Source organism: Triturus cristatus, chromosome 7 (genome assembly GCF_964204655.1).
Source record: "Triturus cristatus chromosome 7, aTriCri1.1, whole genome shotgun sequence".
Lineage (NCBI taxonomy): Eukaryota > Metazoa > Chordata > Amphibia > Caudata > Salamandridae > Triturus > Triturus cristatus.
Genome location: NC_140590.1, coordinates 1,576,064,329 through 1,576,085,535, shown reverse-complemented (window position 1 = coordinate 1,576,085,535; position 21,207 = coordinate 1,576,064,329). Strand labels below are relative to the sequence as shown.

Genomic DNA, 21,207 nt, shown 5'->3' with positions numbered 1-21,207 from the left:
AGAGAGAGAGAGCGAGAGAGAGAGAGAGAGAGAGAGAGAGAGAGAGAGAGAACAAAGCTCAGCTTGTTTGATCATTTTTGCCAGAGCTACTTGTGGTTCCCAGTCCAGCCCAGCTTAGTTGAAAAGACAAATTCCTATGTTAATCAGCAGCTCAAATACACTAGACTGGGTAGCTCAAACATAACACGAGCCATTTATAGACTGACTCGCCAGACAATTATGTGAGCATCACCAGAGAGGGGCTTTGGTTCTGACCACAAGTTGGGAGTCAGGAGTACTTGCTTTGATTGGTCAGAAGTTGTGTGCTTCCACAAAAAAGTGCTTGCCCTCCACACAGCTGTGATCATTTGCTTATTTATCCAGCCGCCGAGCTTGAAGTTTCAGTTGCACACACATAACATTGTAATGCTATTAAAGTGTCCTAGATAACTGGATAATTCATGGTGTTTTTCTCTGGCAGCAGCACAGATGGGAGGAGGGCAGCCATTAGCCAACATTGATGTTTAGGTTTGGCTTCACTATGCGGCTTTCACCTGAGCATTTACCCTACACGTGCACCAATATTATTCTACAGTTCTTTGCTTCCACACAAAAATATACCTATTCCCATGCTTTTTACTTGTACTGCTTCACATTACCATCCAACAGTCCTTTAAAGCCAGATCCATTGGCACTGCCAATGCTTGTTTATAAGTGCGCCCTGCAGTTTCTTCAATCCAAAAGCATGTGGAAGCTGGCCTTTGGTTCATTTGTTTTTATTTAATGGCTTATGTAACTGTTTATTTATTTACTTTACATAGGATTTTAGTTAGAAACACAGGAAAAAAATGAAATCGTCCAAAACTAATTTGAGCACACTGTCACTTGTTCTCTACAATATTATCTCTGCAGAAGATTAACAAAATATTCTTGCTAGCAACCATCAAGAAAGAGGATCAACACACAATCTTTCAATATAATGCTCTGTGAATCCTTCTGCTTTTCGGTATTAAAGCTTTTTTTAGTTCATAAATGGAAGGAAATCCCTGATGACATTTCGAAAGGTCAGTTTGCAGAACTTGGAATTAATCTCAGTTATTTTGCACACACTGTGGAAGGGAAAATATGCAAAAATATCATTAATTTAGGCCAAAAGCTGTCAATTAATGAATTATTCAGTGCCAGATGCATATGTACTGCACACATGGGAGTTGAAGAGATGTAATTCTATATAAGAAGCTTCCATATTGAAGGACTCTGGGAAATACATTATAAAGTCTGAGGATTCATTCAGGCACAAATTAACATATAAAACGATTCAGCAATATACATGAAATATATGCATTTATGGTTACAGCAAGAAACAAAAAAACAGAAAAGACTTGTTGAGCAAATGTGAGAAGTTTATTAGTATCCTGCAATGTGACTTCTTTAGCAACATATTGTTTGGCGGGCGGAGCAGCATAGTAATCCGTTGGAGACAGGAGTTTAAGAAGGCTTCTGGTTTTTATGTTTTTTCTTGTATTAATTAATTATACACTTCTGATATTATCAGGTTTCTAATTGAACTGGCAAAGAGCAATAGACATCCTGCAACTCACATGAAACATGAAAGACAGTAGAATAGAAGGCTAATCCATAAATGACTTTACCGTCGGTGCTCTTCCTAGAGGCTGTCTCCACCTGCCGACAGGAATGTGAACGGAGGACAAGGTCACAAGGTTGAAATCTCAGACCAAATTTGACTTTTGCAAGTCAATGGCCAACAATGCAAGACCTCGACTCACTATGCTTTGCAATGACTGTTTGCTCAAGCTAAGCCTGGGCGTGAGACTTACCACCATAGTTTATTCTTTATGAGTGCTGAAATAAATAACAATATACAATGGTGTAGGAAACTTCAAGCAGTGGCACTTGGTGTCAAGTATGATGGGCATCACATTTTGATGGTAATTGGTCGCAACCATTAATCAGTGAAGCGTTCCATTAGAGGAATTTCCTGAATTGACGGCAATTGGATTTAAATCGCGGAGAGAGGTTACGGTGTTGCATAGACATGCAATACATAGGATATACCTGTTTGATGTCTTGAAAGATCCCTGGTAGATAAGGTCTTTGGATCCTGATCTGAGGTTTCTTTCTGGGGTGCAGGGAGTGGTTGATTTCAGAAGATCCTTTGGTCCTTTGCCCGAGTGGGTCTTGTAGTTCATAGAACTGTTAGTGGCATACCTGATACTCAGGAAACCATGGTTGCATAAACCGAATAAAGAATTTGACTGACTGACGGATGCTCAGGAAGCCATATCTACTTAAAAATTGTATGGCTCTGATTTCCGACAATGAATGGTTTGAAGTCTACATTAAAAGATAAAGTCACTTACAATGTGGATGGGCTTTACCTATGGTTTAAAAGCCAGAACATTAAGAGTATATGAAAGTATATAATGACTGCACGCAGTTAATTATGTAAAAGTATTGGGTGTTTTCCTTGACTATGGCTACTTTTTTTGACGGAAGTACAACATATCTACCTAAATATGGCCTTCTTGTAGGCCTCTCGCGGAATACCATGAATAAAACAGATCTTTCATTGGGGTATCCCATCGTTGGCTAGCCTGAATCATGGCAGCATTCTTGATTGTGCATGTTACTGACATCTGATTACTCGGCTTTTAAAAATGTATATGTGGAATTATTTCTTCATTAAGCATTTCGGTGTCAAATGCTATACATATAGAATATGTGCCTGAGGGCAAAGCTATTGGCCAGAACATACAGCAGATGGTTATCATGGGATGATGATGGAGCAGAATGTAATAACATCATTAGTAGATGGTGGTAACAGGAAGCATGTTGGTTATTGCTCAATCTACTCTGGGCTACAGGAAACCATTTCTACACAGCAGCCTCAATAGGCTGAGGAGCAAACAGTATGTTTCTTGATCAAGTAGGTGCCATCTCTAAATCATTTTGAAGCTGTGCGGGTTGGAGACAACTGCTGACCAACTTGAGAGGGTAGGTGGGGTGAAGGATTAGCATTGTAGAGCATTTTCAATGCCTTCCAAGGAAGTGTTACAAAAAAGCTTTGAACTCTAGTTCCTGTTAAGGGTGTGATATTCGTCTTACCCAGGGTTCTCCAAAGTAGGTCCTGGAGGGCCGGATCCATACCAGATTATTAGCATATCCTCAATTAGATAAATGTAGTTATTTTACAAATCTGGCATGCATCCGGCCCTCCAGGGCCAACTTTGGAGAACCCTGGTCTTACCCAACAAAAGTGTTTACACTTAAACAATGAGGATGTCTTACCAACATGTGTCCTAGCAATGTTTCCAAAATGTATAAAAGTATCAAATGTATGACAAAGACAGCATATATATGGATCTTATGTTGAATCTAAGTACATCACCAGTTTACACCATACTGAGGGTGTAGCCGAGAATTTAAATCTTGTCTTCAGAGCGGCTTTCCAAATATTATATATGGATCGAACTTGAATATACGTGTATTCTGCGGGCCAGAAGAAAACTTGTTTTGTTGATCATTCTTGATCATGTAATTATAACTCACTTGAAACTATTGCTCATGTTAAGGCCCTGTGACATAACTAGTGTGTAGGCAGTGATTCTAAGCCCTGCCAAACACCACATTTGAAGAGTAGTATTCTTGGGTTCATCCAGCTTTTCAAACAATTTGTTTGTCAGTCTACGTACCAGAGTTATGTTTCTCTATCTAATTATACGTGGTCGTAATCCTCCTATTGAACACTTAACGTCCCTATTTCGAGCATGTTCTGACATAAAAAAGCACCTCTAGTTAGAAAGTTATGTCAATCCTTGCTCGTAATAAATGATTACAAAGGGGTAGTGACACCACTGCACCACCTCAGCTAGAATATATACGACTAAGACGGGGGGCCTCCCCCTGCCCCCATCTCCCAATAAGGAGAAGGGGGGCCTTGTCGCTAGCACCTCCATGCCTCCTTTCCCCAGAGGATGTCCCGTGCTGTGCCTAATTTTGCATCCTGGAGTTTACCAGCACCCCATGCTGCCTACATTCCTGACTGCTTCAGAAACAAGTCCAAGGTCTGCAAGTAAGCCTACACTAAAAGAGGAAGTAGGGCTTTCATTACTCAGCTGATACTGAAAGAGGTAGTAGGGTTTTCATTACTCAGCTGATACTAAAAGAGGAGGTAGGGCTTTCATTACTCAGCTGATACTAAAAGAGGTAGTAGGGCTTTCATTACTCAACTGATACTAATAGAGGTAGTAGGGCTTTCATTGCTCAGCTGATACTACTAGAGGTAGTAGGGTTTTCATTACTCAGCTGATACTAAAAGAGGAGGTAGGGCTTTCATTACTCAGCTGATACTAAAAGAGGTAGTAGGGCTTTCATTACTCAACTGATACTAAAAGAGGTAGTAGGGCTTTCATTACTCAACTGATACTAATAGAGGTAGTAGGGTTTTCATTGCTCAGCAGATACTAAAAGAGGTAGTAGGGCTTTCATTGCTCAGCGGATACTAAAAGAGTTAGTAGGTCTTTCATTACTCAGCTGAAACTAAAAGAGGCGAGGCCGTGGGGCTTTCATTAGCTGATACTAAAAGAGGTAGTAGGGCTTTCATTATTCAGCTGATACTAAAAGAGGTAGTAGGGCTTTCGTTACTCAGCTGATAATAGAAGAGGTAGTAGGGATTTCACTGCTCAGCTGATACTAATAGGGGTAGTAAGGCGTTCACTGCTCAGCTGATACTAATAGAGGTAGTAGGGCTTTCATTGCTCAGCGGATACTTAAAGAGTTAGTAGGTCTTTCATTACTCAGCTGATGCTAAAAGAGGCAGTAGGGTTTTCATTACTCAGCTGTTACTAAAGAGGTAGTGGGGCTTTCATTACTCAGCTGATCAGCTGATACTAAAAGAGGTAGTAAGGCTTTCATTACTCAGCTGAAACTAAAAGATGCAGTAGGGCTTTCATTGCTCAGCTGATACTAAAAGAGGTAGTAGGGCTTTCATTACTCAGCGGATACTAAAAGAGTTGTTAGTAGGTCTTTCGTTACTCAGCTGATACTAAAAGAAGTAGCAGGGCTTTCGTTACTCAGCTGATACTATAAGAGGCAGTAGGGCTTTCATTACTCAGCTGATCAGCTGATACTAAAAAAGTTAGTAGGGCTTTCGTTACTCAGCTGATACTATAAGAGGCAGTAGGGCTTTCATTACTCAGCTGATCAGCTGATATTAAAAAAGTTAGTAGGGCTTTCGTTACTCAGCTGATACTAAAAGAGGTAGTAGGGCTTTCATTACTCAGCTGATACTATAAGAGGCAGTAGGGCTTTCATTACTCAGCTGATCAGATGATTCTAAAAAAGTTAGTAGGTCTTTCATTACTCAGCTGTTACTAAAGAGGTAGTGGGACTTTCATTACTCAGCTGATACTATAAGAGTTAGTAGGGCTTTCATTACTCAGCTGATCAGCTGATACTAAAAAAGTTAGTAGGTCTTTCATTACTCAGCTGTTACTAAAGAGGTAGTGGGGCTTTCATTACTCAGCTGATCCGCTGATACTAAAAGAGGTAGTAGGGCTTTCATTACTCAGCTGATGCTAAAAGAGACAGTAGGGCTTTCAATACTCAGCTGATACTAAAAGAGGTAGTAGGGCTTTCATTACTTAGCTGATCAGCCGATACTAAAAATGTTAGTAGGGCTTTCATTACTCAGCTGATACTATAAGAGTTAGTAGGTCTTTCATTACTCAGCTGTTACTAAAGAGGTAGTGGGGCTTTCATTACTCAGCTGATCCGCTGATACTAAAAGAGGTAGTAGGGCTTTCATTACTCAGCTGATGCTAAAAGAGACAGTAGGGCTTTCAATACTCAGCTGATACTAAAAGAGGTAGTAGGGCTTTCATTACTTAGCTGATCAGCCGATACTAAAAATGTTAGTAGGGCTTTCATTACTCAGCTGATACTATAAGAGTTAGTAGGTCTTTCATTACTCAGCTGTTACTAAAGAGGTAGTGGGGCTTTCATTACTCAGCTGATCCGCTGATACTAAAAGAGGTAGTAGGGCTTTCCTTACTCAGCTGACACTAGCAGAGGTAGTAGGGCTTTCCTTACTCAGCTGACACTAGCAGAGGTAGTAGGGCTTTTACTGCTCAGATGATCCGCTGATACTAATAGAGGTAGTAGGGCTTTCATTACTCAGCTGATACTAAAAGAGGCAGTAGGGCTTTCATTACTCAGCTTATACTAAAAGAGGAAGTAGGGCTTTCATTACTTAGCTGATCGGCGCATACTAAAAAAGTTAGTAGGTCTTTCATTACTCAGCTGTTACTAAAGAGGTAGTAGGGCTTTCCTTACTCAGCTGACACTAGCAGAGGTAGTAGGGCTTTTACTGCTCAGATGATCAGCTGATGCTAAAAGAGGTAGTAGGGCTTTCATTACTCAGCTGCTCCTCACGTAACATTGACAGACTTGGGAGCAAGTACATTGAGGGGCGGGTGCACTGCTCTCAATGTGTCCCTGGTTTATGTGAGCGAAACACCTGCTCTTTCTTGGTGTTCATATTGTGTGATAATAGTTTTTAAAGGAGCAAACAAAACTACAAGCCTTTAGAAGCATGAAAAACCAGAACTGACTAAACTACTGAAGCCTGGCCCCAGACAGCTTGAGTGCTCTGTGCATGACTGGAAAACTCCACTAACCGTAAGGGATAAAGCACACCCAATTGCACATAATAGGATTTTGCAAGTTTCTGTGTTGGTACAAAGGCACAGCCTCTGTGTGGTCAAGGATCTCCTGTGAGAATATATAATGAAGTGTCCAATTCTGTGCCTGGAAACAGGCTTGGATCCCAGCGGAGGTGAGGGGGCTTTAATAACAATATTAATAAATATATAATAATAATTATATACAAGTAGTTGGGGGACCGTCTGTTTACAGTAATGTATTTACAGTTCTATACAGATGGGTTACTGCGCTTGTAATTTAATTTTTCTTCTATTTTTTTCACACAAAATGCTTTCATTTATTCGTTGGGAGGACACAGTCTACAGATATGGTCCAGGGCTTTCTGTTCACACATTATGCTTCCTTACTCATCCTCCAAGGATTTACTGAAAACAATGCTCTAAATGGGCTGAACATCACCACCCAAAGATTACTGAAATTTGTACAATTTTACCACATTAAATTAAAAGTTGTATGGCAAATTTTAACTCGGTGCCTTTGAACAGTAACCATTCATACAGGACCAGATTGTCAGGTTACATTTGTAAAATGATAGCATCCAAGTAAACAAAACATATAAAGGGTTATGTGTTTTGGCCGATACTTGCTAATTTTATCTTATTTGGTAGTGCATTTTTTTTTATTTATAGTTGTAGCAGGAGATTAAATTAAAAACTAATCTGATTTCCTTAGGACAGAGAAGGGGTTGAAGCAAAGTATTTCTTTCATAGATAAAGGTTACAAGAATGATAACATTTTCCCAACCACAGATCAGATGGAGATCTTAGCTATGAAGTAACCATTAGCGGTTACCATCAATAACACTTGGTGGGGTGGGGGTAATAATAAAAAAAACATAAAAGAACTTACCTGCCACTGCTGACCGGCGCCGCCTCAGTACTCCTCTACTCCTGCCCCCTCAATGCTTCCCTGCTCCCGTCCAATCACGACGCTGCTCTCACATGACAGCAGAATTGTGATTGGCCTGAGTGGGCTGCAGTGCTGCTCAGTTAGGATCTGGAAGCCTGTGCTGGTTCTGCACCCGGCTGTGCAGCACAGCCAGGTGGAGAAATGCTAAGTGCACATGTCTGTTTCGCTGGCCTAAGACGGCCGGCCAAACGACATGCACACTTAAAGTGCACCTACCACTCCTACTCCCTAGCTGACGACGCTGGAATAGAGAGCATGGCCCCGCCCCGCACTCGACTCAGCGGACTGAGTAGAAAGTAAAAAAAAAAATGATAATAAAATAGTTTTATTCTCATTTTATTTTTAATCTGTTGCCTTTCTGCAGTGGGGCGACACTCCTCTGCAACCGCCCCTGGAAGTAACATGTGTGATGGGCATCCTTGAGGAATCTGCTCTCATAAATCTTACAAAATTAGTGTTCCCTACTCTAGCTCCCCTGATACCTCTTTCGGGGAATGAGTTAGGTCTGAGGTGCCAACCTTGGAACCAAAGGACCAGCGCCATGCTGGATTTTCAGGATAAATGCTGTTGATGCAAATGGGTAACATTTCAATTTATTTGGTTCATCAATTAAAACAATATTTAGAAATGTGGGTCTTCATTTTTCACAACTTACGTGGGTATGTATTTCAGAATTTTCAGAATTCATAAATATTCCCCAGAGAGTGCCAGAAAATCTACAATAGTGACTGGTTACTAAGCATCGTTCAGGGAAGAAAATTATTTCAACATAGGACAATTTTTCCTCTGTTCTTTTGTCTGAGAATAAAATGGCTTTTTCCCAAAAGAAATACAGCTGCTTAGTAATTTTTTGTGTTTTCCTAACTCATTCCATTCCTCTTAAGGGATTTGCTCTGCACTTAAAAGGAGAACATCTAAGAATGTTTTGAGGGTAGTAATTAATTGTAAAAAAAAGTTGGTGAATATCCACAAAAAAGTGTAGTAGGTGCGCATAGATTTTAGAGTATTCATGTTCTTAAATTCTTACTTCCTACACCTGCTAAACATTGTGGGGCCGATTTTTAAAGGAAAAATCCTATGAGTCTCTTACATCTAGAAAAGCTCCTATTTTACTCCTGTTCTTATTTTTTCAATTCACAAAATGTTAAAAGATTGTTTGAAACATATTGAAAACGATCTTATGTAAATGTATATCTTGCATATGTTTGTGTAAATGATGCCATCATAAAACCATTCAACAAAAAATAATGCATTATAAAATACCCAGGATAAAACACAAAAAATACCATTGACATACATGACATGTGGGTTGCGCCCTGGAATTTGCTATCAGTACCTCCACCTTGGACCATGGTTATGGCAATTCCGATGCCACATCATTTTTACCATATTGCATGCTAATCAAGTCCAAAGTTAAATATGCAACATCACTACAGGCCTCATGCATGAACATGTGGCCTCAAACAGAAATATCAACATGTGTGCATTGCACAGAGCACAACATGAAAATGTCATTCTAAGCTTAGCAAATGCATGCACATGCTACGCCATGAAGCATCTGTCTTGACCTTTATTACAAGTGACCTGACAATTCTGATGAGGATGGAAACATGGGTTACATCACAATTATTGGGGACTGCTCCAGCGTCATGGCATTTCACCTTCCAATTTAACCTACTGCAAGCGGGCATTCTGCGGCGGACATATTAGGGGAAAACAACTGGGCATTGGCATCGAAAAGTGTGATTGCCACCTGTTATGCCCCAAAATCTCAGATTTCCTGTTCATCCTCGTAGGACATACCAGGATTCCTGAAAACGGTAAATCCAGTGAGGGGTGGGGTGTGACATTCAAGGCTGAGGTACCACTCCACTTCTAAGAGGGCCCTTATGCTGGTACCTTTGTTATCAATTGTCAGTGGTACTGTTACACGCATGCACATTTATAGCTTGCAAAATTACTTTCATTAATGCAGCTGCAAGGGGGAGGATATGGCCATGACCAGGGTGGTCGACTTCAAATCTGGGGAGCAGGGTTCCAGTCTCAGTAATGACGCTCAACACCCTGTGATTCTGGGCAAATCACTAAGGGGCATATTATCAAGCACAGCGTTAAAATTATCGTCGCTTTAGCGGCAGAAAACTGCAGCTAAAGCGGCGATAATGGGCTTGATAATATGCCGCAGAGAATTCCAATAGAAGCCCATGTTGACACCAGAACATGGGCTTCTATGGGAATTCTCAAGGCCATATTATCAAGCCCATTATTGCCGCTTTAGCGCCAGTTTTCTGCCGCTAAAGCGGCGATAATTTCAACGCCGTTTCTTGATAATATGCCCCTTAATCTCCCCGTGGCTAACAAAAAAAACATGAATGCGTCCGTCTGTAATGCAACTGGTGCCATGTAAAGTGCTCTGATACCTTCGGTTCAAGTTTGCGCTATATAAGACTCCGAGAAAAAAAATATGACAGATTACATTTATTTCTGTTTCTTAGAAAGAAACTCGAGCCATGCCGTTTTCCTCGAGAAACATACACAGAAATCAAACCATAAGATAATTTTGAAATGAGATTGGACTGTAGTTTTCTCAACAACTGAATGTCACATTTTTTTTTTTTATTGTACATATAAAGTAATGTTTATCATTTTTCTCTTTCTATGCAGCACCCCAAGTTATAACTATGCTCCGAACCCCGACAAGCACTGGATAATGAGGTACACGGGGCCCATGAAACCGATCCACATGGAGTTTACCAACATGCTGCAGAGGAAGCGCCTACAGACGCTCATGTCTGTCGATCACTCAATGGAGAGGGTAGGTACCTACCTTGGCCTCTAGCCAAGTACAACATATTCAGTCTTCTGGACTGCCGCCATTTTAGGTGTTCTAAGAAATCCTTTTCTGTTTTCCGAGCCAAAATAAACCTTATTTCCATTGCCTGCTTCTCAGACTTGGCTATGCTTCAAATTTGTTGGTAGAGTAAGAAAAGTAAACCCCAACTTCCCTCAGAAGAAAGAGCATAACATTTGACCTTTGTCTTTGAATGCACAAGGGGTATATTTACAAGCCCTTATCACCACCTCAATGTCACTTTCAGTGACGTTGTGGTGGTGATAGGGGCCTCGCCCTATTCACAAGGCAGGGCTGTACAGCACACATAGAAACAGCAAAACGCCAATAATTGATTAGGTGCAGGAAGGTCCCCCTTCCTGCACATAAACAATCATTTTAAAAAAATGCTGTTTTGCAACTTCTATGTGTGCTGCATTCAGCAGCACACATAGAAGTCACAAAACGGCATTTAAAGATTGTTTATGTGCAGGATAGGGGACCATATTTTATGGTGCAAGGGTGCCTGTGTTGGCGGTAGGCAGCTTAATTTAGCACCAGCACAGGGGGAAACGCAGGGCTGCACCATATTCTAGTAAGTATGGTGCATCCCTGAGTTTCTAAAGTGACGAAGTGTGTTGTTATTGCTTGTTTTTATTTTTTTCTGTAGTGTGAAAATGTGATCCCGACATACGGGCCTAATTACAAGGGCCCTTATTTTTCAGATGGGGCCAGTATTGGGAGTTACCTGCCCTATCGAAATTAAAAGATCTATGAGTTTACCATTGATCCACTGAGTTTCACCCTGTGGTTTTGGCATGGCTCTGGGCAACAAAAGGTTCTCTGATGTCTCTGGGCACAGAATTATCAGGTCCTCAAACTTGATGCCTGGTAATTCCGGGCCCAGAGACACTGAACCTAAAGACTTGTGAGTAGCTGCAGGGACTGCAACGCCCAGACCCCATGAGTCCTCATTTTCCAACATGGAGAAGCATAAAAAGCTCCCTTCACAGGAAGTAAAAGAAACTCTTCACTCCCACCACTCCTGCTCCCCTAGCCCCCAGGGCCATGCCAAAGTCCTAACAAAGCACCTGATTCCTAGTTTGATATGAACTTCACCCCTAACTAATAAATAATGACTCTCAGGAGGACTCAAACAGACTTTCACTTCTGTCCTTTGTTTTCAGTTGTACTTCTGAAATATTCCCCAAGAGCTGTATACTATTTGCATCCCATTCAAGTTTCTGAGCCAACCGTTTTGCCAAGTACATGCCAGTATTAGATCAACTTAAAATAACTTCCCTCTCATTATCTTCTTTGGTTTCCAATTGCAGTCTAAATGCATAACCTGGACTGTGAAATCCCACCTCCTTTCCTTTAATCCCTGATAGGTCATTTTTTATGCTTGATCGAGAGGTAATTGACAAGGAGGGTGGAGTCTGTTGCTGTATTGTGAGGATCCTCTGGGTTGAGAGCATACAATGCTATAGCTTTTGGGGGCAAGACACTACCAAGCCACGCTCCCCCTCGCCTAACAACAGATATTCCTCTTAACATAACTGAATGTGGGATTTGACATTTTATGAGCTATTAGGGTTTATTTGGTAAGTTAAGACATCTTTAGTGATATGAGTTCAAGTGCCACAAAGAGTGCATACACTCTCTATTCATGATATGGATGAATTGCCATACAAAGATTGATAATACACTCAGAAGAAAATTACAATATATCCTAGTTATAACCCCCAAATATTAGATGATTGCCTCTGGGATAAGCCAAATTTCAAGGCCATCACGAATACTATCCATTTGATCAGGAGTGTTCAATGTAGGACCAGGATCCATGCCAGATTTTCTGGAAGATAAGGTATTATGTGAAAAACCTTCATTTACATTAATTGTATTTATATGTGTTTTATGAGGATATCCCAAAACTCTGGCATGAATCTAGACCCCTTGCACCTACACAGAACACCTGTTAATGAGATAACTGCATCTGAAATCATAAAATCATCACTTCAGGAACCACCTGAACACAGCCTTTCTTTTAGTACTTATATCTGCTGACAACAATCCCTACTGGTGTTGGGGCAGTAATTTCCAACCCCCCCCCCTCCCCACAAAATTAAGGTAATAGAGCTCAACCTTTCTATAATCACAGATAAAATGTATGGTTGTGCTTTTTACAGCATGTTCAGGTTTTCCAGCTACTTTCAAGAAGGCATGGAAGCAGTCGCCAAATGGATGAAGAGCAGCTGTCTACAACTCAACATTGACAAAACAGAAGCACTCATCATTGGCCCACGCCCCAACGCCTGGAACGACACCTGGTGGCCCCCCGCCCTCGAATGCCCGCCCACCCCTACGAACCACGCACGCAACCTCGAATCATCCTGGACTCCCAACTCAAAATGGACCGCCAGATAAACTCCGTTGCATCCTCCTGCTTCCACATCCTCCGCCTCCTACGTAAGACCTTCAAATGGATCCCCCTCAAACACAGAAGGACCATCACACACGCCCTCATCACCAGCAGGCTTGACTACGGCAACGCACTCTACGCCGGAATCAACAAAAACCTCACCCACAAACTTCAAAACATCCAGAACGCCGCCGCCAGACTAATCCTCAACCTGCCAATACACTGCCACATCACCCAGCACCTGTGCACACTCCACTGGCTCCCCATCGAGACAAGAATCACCTTTGAGATTCTCACCCACGCACACAAAGCCCTCTACAACACCGGACGGCATACCTGAATAGCCGACTCACATTCCACGCATCCCAAAGGACCCCACGATCAGCCCAGCTCTCCCACGCCATGGTCCCTCACACCAGGAATTCCAGGTCGGGAGGCCGCTCCTTCTCCTTCCTCGCGACCAGAGACTGGAACATCCTCCCGCTCCACCTCAGACAGACAACATCAATCGCCAATTTCACGAGGGACCTCAAAACATGGCTCTTCGATAGACTTCCTCCTTGATGGACAGGACCCTGCGCCTCCCTCCTCTCCTTCCCCCCAGAGCCTTGAGGCCCTTACGGGTGAGTAGTCGCACTCAACAAACCCATAATTGATTCACATATCAAATACAGTAATTGAAATGGGGTGTTGTTTTCTGCAAGTGTGAAAATTTTTATTCTTCCGCCTCTTCTAAGTATGAAATATCACTGTCACTGCTTAGAAATGTAAATGCCATATTTTATTATGTATGACATATACATCTATCAATCAACCCTTAAAAGTAGATAGCTGGCTAAGCCTGTTAGAAATTAAAGGACAAGAAAGGAGAGGGTAACCCAAATGTTCGTAAAGTCCTATACTGTACAGCAAGTATACAGTTTTATCTTGCACCGGTCTCATTTATACACTGTATGGAAATTAGTGATTATTTCAATTTACATTTGATGTTTTTCAGCTCTATAACGCATTGGTTGAAACCGGTGAATTGGAAAATACCTATGTAATTTACACAGCAGATCACGGATACCACATTGGACAATTTGGACTGGTGAAAGGGAAATCCATGCCATATGAATTTGATATCAGAGTTCCGTTTTATGTTCGAGGACCTAATGTGGAAGCAGGGGCCCTGTAAGTTCATTTTGAAATCTATGAATCCCTCAATATTTGCACTAAGCGAATACATGAATAACTAAACTGTATACACCCTAACGCATGTTAGAAAATTCGGACACATGAAGATGCAAGGGGAAACCCTGTACCCTTTTCACCTATTATCATTTAGTTCTGACACCACTATTCACCTGCAAAAAAATAATTACATTGCCACTATTGAAGAAATGTTCATAGTTGAGTTATGACACCCGCTGCAGATGCCGCAAACAGCCGCGGCCCGTGCTGGTAAGAGCGGTGGGGCCAGGTTGGCGGGGGGGGGGGTGGGATTCGACAGATGACCACGAGGGAAAATTAAATAAGCAATTGATTTTCCCTCATTGTCGTCTGTCGAAATCCCCCCCCCAACCCGGCCCCATCGCCCCACTGCTCTTACCAGAGGCACAACTAGAGCCAAATTTCGGGGGGGGGGGGGGCTACGAAAAATTTCAGGGGGTTCTAACTCTTCCAGCAAAATGCAGAGTGGAGCTGCAGGGGCTTTAAGAAGGGATGAAAAGCAAAAGCCTCGTTAACACGTAAATGGTCTTTTAAAGACATGTGAAGTACTCGGGTGACTCAGCCAGGGCTGAAGCACACGATGGAGGGGGCTGAAGCTCGTTTGGGCCCAATGGGCGTTGCGTGCCTGGCTCTTACCCGCATGGGCAGCGGCTGGCCGCAAACTGTGTGAAGAGCGGAACACTGACTGCTGCTAAATGAGGAATGACTAACTTTTCACATCCAATTTTTCTGAACTTTCTTTCCATAGAAAATTTACAGTCATATACTGATAGAGATCTATTTATGTATTTTTGTATATTTATTTATTGCACTGCTGGAGTCATTTACAAGGACGTATGGATCTTTCTGCATGTTACAACACATTTTAAACCGCTAAGCCAGCTTTGATAGTAGCATGCATTAGACAGTTAAAAGTTTGAGTTTGCAACAAATTTCAAGCTGTTATTGGATTTGCCCATTTCTATAAAGTGATTCTGAAAGCATTCTATGTCTCTCCACTCCGCCACAGGACAGAAAACACATGACAAAACACTATTAAGTCCAACTTTCTTCATTTATCAGGATTTCAAACCAACCATATGCACATCACAAAATCTCGCTTGAGACAAGTAAGCGTACAAAGAGGATGTGAAGCTTGCAAGGGTAGATCATGATTAAGTGCGGTGGGATAATATCATTTGAGCGGGAAATGGAGTTAAATTTAGCCAGTAAATAAACTATATCTTTTAATACATCTTCCTGAACAGTGTACCAGCTTGGCTGCATTTGAGGAGCGGAAGAGGCAGCGCAGTTTCTCTAAACTATGTCAACCGAACCGGATGAGGTTTAGGAGGGAATTAAAAACCTGGCTATTTGCCAAAAATTAAAACCTGTTCAGGTTCTATTAACCACTCATCACAGTCAGCGCCAAGACGCCTCGGCATTCGTTGCGCTTATATAAATAACATCCAATCCAAATCCAACCTTATTTACAATCTTATTTCAAATCAGGTAAAATTGATCAATAAAGTATTGATTTAACCCTGAACAAATCTTACAATAGTGCTGAGTGGACAGTAGATGAACAGATTTAACACAATGCCCAACTACACTAAATAATGCATGAGATTGATTTGCCACTTGATTTATTTCTGTAGTGTAGGTACACTTCTGAGTTTCCTCCGTCCAGCATCCATGGATTCAGGATAGTACTACATCTCATGAATGTTAATTTAATCTCCTCTGAGTTCTCAGAATCCTTTCTTGTATGGTAAATTAGTATTTTATGAAGTTTTATATGAAGCAACTACAAACAAATTAATTCAAATAATACCTTGGGTTAACGTGCAAAGCTATGATATTATCACTGTTGCCGTGTGTACACGGTAGAGACTTCAATATACTGTCGCACAGTGGCAGGTTACATCTGCTCTGTGAGTTTGTGTCTCTGGCCTCCACAACCCAGGAGGGCACCAAAAGACCCAGGCGCCGTCCGTGCAGGTAACATTGGTGGGGCTGCCTGGGGGGGTATTTCGAGGGACGATGCCGAGGGAAAATTAATTATTTATTTCACTTTCCCTCGGCATCGTCCCTCGAAATCCCCCCCACGTGGCTCCAGGGCCGGACTGGCCATACCGAGCACCGGGCAATCCCCCGGTGCGCCGCACGGGTGGGGACCGTTTTTGGGCTCCTGGAGGCTGTTTTTGTTACAGGGCCGTTTTTGCAGCTTAGCTGCAAAATCGGCCCTGTAACAAAATCGGCCGAAAACCGGCCCTGGCAAAGAGCTCGGCGGCCCCCCCAAGCCCCGGGGGGCTGGCCGAGCACTTTGCCAGGGCCGGTTTTGGTTCCCAGTCCGGCCCTGCGTGGCCCCACTGCTGTTACCTGTACGGACCGCGGCTGAAAAGACCCCTATCAGGGTGTATAGCTGTGTCGCCCATTTCATAATAGAAGGGTTCCGTTTTGGTAATGCAGCTCTGGAAATAGCACTTTTTTGTGGTGATATTTGTAGTGGCTTTTTCACGCCCCACCACACTCTCCACTCCCCCCACAATCATCCTCTGGATTTATTCTCAGCACAAAGGCCTTACTTCTAGAAGTGACATTATACAGTAGAGTTATTTTGCTATAAAATATTTTTCAAACGCATATGGTTGCTCACTTGAACAGTGTGTTATTGTTCTATATTGTGCAGGAAAACTCTCAGCCCCCGCTTCCTATCACTTTGGCCTGTGGCATGTGACTGACTCTCCCAATACGGCTATCAGATGGACCGCTCAGGAAGACATCTCTGGGTGACATTCAGCCTCTGTTCAAAGACTCATTCACCCACATCTCAAAATGTTTGCATCTGGTGAGAGGTCACTGAGGTCATTGCTTCTTGGCTGTGACATGCTGTATGAAGCACCAAACTGCCCTTCTCACCTATTGCTGGCGTGGCTCCACCCCACCTGTGGGGATGGATGCAGCAGTTAGATGTTGAAGATGGTGTTGTCCATGTTTTGGCTGCCACTAGTGGCTCACCTCACCTCACGTCTGGGTCAGCATGAGAAGTGTCAGGGAAGATGCCAGGCAACATAAATGCATTTATTGAAATATCTGCACCTGGAGAGTGAGTAAATTGTCTTTTTGAGATTTACAGTTTACTGTTTGAATATTCTGATAGAGAGCAGGAAGTGTGCCTCGAAATCTTAACATGCCGCTATTTCTTTCACGATGATCCACGGAGCAGCAGCGGCTGACAATGTAAAAATATGGGGGGGCGCCATGTGCCCACCTCACCTCTCGGTGCAGCACTCACCAACGATGGTGGTGTGACGTCTAGGAGCAGGAAAGGTAAAAACTTCCCTTCCTGCCCAGTGGAACGCAACTTCTAACCAATCTTGGAGCTGCTCTCAGCATGAGAGCAACTCTAGGATTGGTGGGAGCAGGCTAACCCAGCGCTCATTTTGAGGCTGTGGGCCTGTGCCAACAATCTGCCGGCTGTTTCACAGCAAAGGGATTGATGGGTGTACAGTGCGCATGTCAAGCTAGCCGTAGGTAACCAGTCGACCAATCTGACAAGCGCATTGAAAGGAGCAGCAGTAATCCTGCAATAGCAGGATTTATCCCCGCCCCCCTGCCTCAGGCTCGCGCTGTACACAGTGTGAGCTGGTGGCAAGATAAAATGGCGTTAATATGCCATTTTATTTATTAGTGTTTGCCTGCTGCGCTTGCAGCAGGTGGGGCAACGCTCCTCCACCCTTTAGGAGGAGCCACCCCTGCCAAGGAGAGTAAATGAGTCCCACTACAAGCCTTCCATGCACCAGAGACACCGCTCTCCTTCCTACCTTGCGCTGATTCAGGAGGCCAGCTCTCCTGTTCCTGTAGGAATTCGAGTGCCCAGGGTTTCTGCTATGCTGTCTTTTCCAGTATTATACACCTATGCCCGCTGTTTAACTAAAAGCTCTCATTGGAGCTACAGCTGTGCTGGACATACATGTGCCACTTTCGGTGGCACCTATGGCCTAGTCTGCTTCTGCAAGTGGACCAGAAGATGAAGGAAGGTGCTCTGTGAGGATGAGATTGAATGTCACTGGAAGTCCTATCAGATGTGCTGACCCATAACAAACAGAAATTGGGTCTACAGGTGGTTCCTCAACCATCCACTTCTTCTACGCCATCCATGATTGTGGAGTATACTTTCACAGATACTGGTCTGTGGCAGATCAAGACTTGACTCTGCTGCCTTGCATCTGTAGCTTTATTGTTCAGGAATGGGCAGAGCCTTGGAAGAGAGTCAAGGTGTCACTAAAACCTGTACATTTAACAGCCAACTTACCCTTGGTTTCTAAGATGTATGCTGCTTATGAAGCATGTTATTGGCTCTGTAGTTTTTCAAGCATTACTGGTGGGTGTGGATAACAGAGAAGATTTAGACCCTCTGTTCGATGTAATGGAGAAGCTGCTGCAATGTGCTTCAGGTGTGCTTGCAAATGGGCGGAGGGCACCAGTGCTGATGGTCGCTATGTTGGGTTCTACAAGACAATATTGATGAGGTCATAGAAAGGAGATGCATCATAGGGGCCCCTATTGCTGAAGCTTCCTTTTTAGGTCAAAAGCTATGGGGACAGAATTTGGGTGAACTTGTTAAACATACAGCCAAGGACTTCAAGCTGGTGTCTTTTCGAGCTGGCAGAAGTTGTTTTCCTTGATTGTAATACTTCAACTAGTTTGCTACAAGGTCCTGTGTTCCTGTTTCCCTCAGGGGTTGAGGTCAAGGTTCCTACTAGCATTTCAAGGGGTATTCCTTCTTTTCGCCGATGAAGCTGTCTTGACTATTGTTAGAAGGCGACCTCAGAGGGGCCCGGAGGGGGCCCTGACTGTCCTGAGACCCACCCTCCAAGTATCGTAGCCGGGCACTGGCGGGAGACTCCGCAGGGGAGGAATCTCTTATCTAGGATCGTACACTCGGCACCACACGACAAAGAGACACCACACCGAGGGTTCTTAGGATTCAAGCTTTATCAAATCGAAGTAGTAGGATCTTTATGATCAGCAAGGCAGATATTTACAAGCAGAGCGTGGGCTCACAGAGTCTTGGCGGGGGTAGGAGGTAGCGGGACAGTCTTTGGGGGGATATGGATCAAATGCAGGAGCGTACCTGGCGCACAGCTCACAATCCTCGAGCCGGGGGATACGCTTGTCGTCGGGGGGTCCGGCGGGACCAAAGAGCGTCTGGGGGAGCCGCGAGTCACTCAGCAGGCTCAAGCACAAGTTCGGAGGTCTTACGATCTTCAGGGAGCCGCGAGTCACTCAGCAGGGCTCAAGCACAAGTTCGGAGGTCTTACGATCTTCAGGGAGCCGCGAGTCACTCAGCAGGCTCAGGCACAAGTTCGGAGGTCTTACGATCTTCAGGGAGCCGCGAGCCACTCAGCAGGGCTCAAGCACAAGTTCGGAGGTCTTACGATCTTCAGGGAGCCGCGAGTCACTCAGCAGGGCTCAAGCACAAGTTCGGAGGTCTTACGATCTTCAGGGAGCCGCGAGTCACTCAGCAGGGCTCAGATGTTCCAAGGCGAATCTGCCGGACAGTCCCAGAGCACCCCTTGTTATAGGTCGACCCCTCTTTGATGTCCGGAGTCTGTGCAGGCAGGGGTCTTGTCACCTGGGGGTCGCTTGTCGAGGTTTCCTGCCATTGTCTTTTGATCCTTTCAGGGCCGGGTCGGGAGGAGTCCCAGACACCCAGCAGGCGTGGAGCCAGCCCTCAGGGAGGCCGGAGGGCCGATCGAAACCCATCGTCCCAGGGGAGTTCAGAGGTGCGATAGAAACGGCTCCTCCCTCTCTCATCCCCTGGAAGCGTGATGTCCTCCAGCCGGAGTGGCGCCTCTAGGCCCGGGTTGTGCTGGGGCCGGGCGGCCATCTTGGTGCATGAAGTGGGCACGCGTGCCCGGGGTGGCCGAAAGGAGAGAGGCCATGGACGGGGATGCCCGGGTCGCGTGTGTGTGTTCTGGTGGGAAGGATCGCCTGGGCCGTGTGCTTGGGGTCCCAGGTACCAGGTTAGGTAGTGCGAGGACAGGAAGAGCCATGCTACGAGGCCGGGTCTAACACGCGTCCCCCCCCAGCTGAAAGCCGGAGAGAACTACCCATCATCTTGGGGGGTTCTCTTCGCTGAGGCGGAAGAACCGGGAGAGGCCGTCAGCGTTGGCGTGGTCCGTACCAGGGCGATGTTCTACGGTGAAATCCATCCCCTGGAGGGAGATTGACCACCGCAGTAGCTTGGGGTTTTCTCCTCGCATCTGCATGAGCCATCGCAAGGGCCGATGGTCGGTTTGGACTTTGAAATGGGTGCCAAACAGGTAAGGGCGCAGCTTCTTGAGGGCCCAGACTACGGCAAATGCTTCGCGCTCAATGGTGCTCCACCTCTGTTCTCTGGGCAACAGCCGCTGGCTGAGGAAGGCGATGGGCTGGTCTAGGCCTTGGTCATTCACCTGGGACAGGACGGCTCCAATGCCATGCTCGGAGGCATCGGTCTGGACTACAAACTCCTTGGAGTAGTCGGGAGCCTGGAGGACGGGGGCCGTGCACATGGTCTTCTTTAGGGCATCGAACGCTTCCTGGCAGGCAGTCGTCCACTGCACCCTCTTGGGCTGTTTTTTGGATGTGAGTTCGGTGAGGGGGCCAACCAAGCTGCCATACCCCCGGATGAATCTTCGGTAGTAGCCAGTGAGGCCCAGGAAGGCTCGGACCTCCGTTTGGGTGGTGGGTGGTTCCCAGGCTAGGATGGCGTCGATCTTCGGCTGTAGAGGGGCGACCTGACCGCTCCCGACCTGGTGCCCCAGGTAGACTACTGATCCTTGCCCAATCTGGCACTTGCTGGCTTTTACTGTGAGGCCTGCCTGGCGCAGGGCGGTTAGCACTCTCCGGAGGTGCTGGAGGTGCTCACTCCATCCGGAACTGAAAACGGCGATGTCGTCTAGATAGGCCGCACTGAACTGTTCCATCCCGGCCAGGACCCTATTCACCAGTCGCTGGAAGGTGGCCGGGGCATTTTTCATTCCGAAGGGCATTACGCGGAAGCGATAATGCCCATCTGGGGTGGAGAAGGCAGACCGCTCCTTGGCTTCCTCTGTGAGCGCAATCTGCCAGTATCCGCAGG

General features: G+C 44.7%; 1 protein-coding gene across 6 annotated transcripts in view; it reads left to right on the top strand.

The window, feature by feature from the left end:
• SULF2 (sulfatase 2) overlaps nucleotides 1–21,207 on the top strand; it is a 365,924-nt gene that overhangs the window by 209,433 nt on the left and 135,284 nt on the right. For all 6 annotated transcript variants that reach the window (XM_085619425.1, XM_085619422.1, XM_085619421.1 and 3 more), the window contains exons 6-7: nucleotides 10,297–10,447; nucleotides 13,882–14,057. In XM_085619425.1, coding sequence (XP_085475551.1) covers nucleotides 10,297–10,447; nucleotides 13,882–14,057 — 327 coding nt within the window. The remainder of the gene's footprint in view (nucleotides 1–10,296; nucleotides 10,448–13,881; nucleotides 14,058–21,207) is intronic.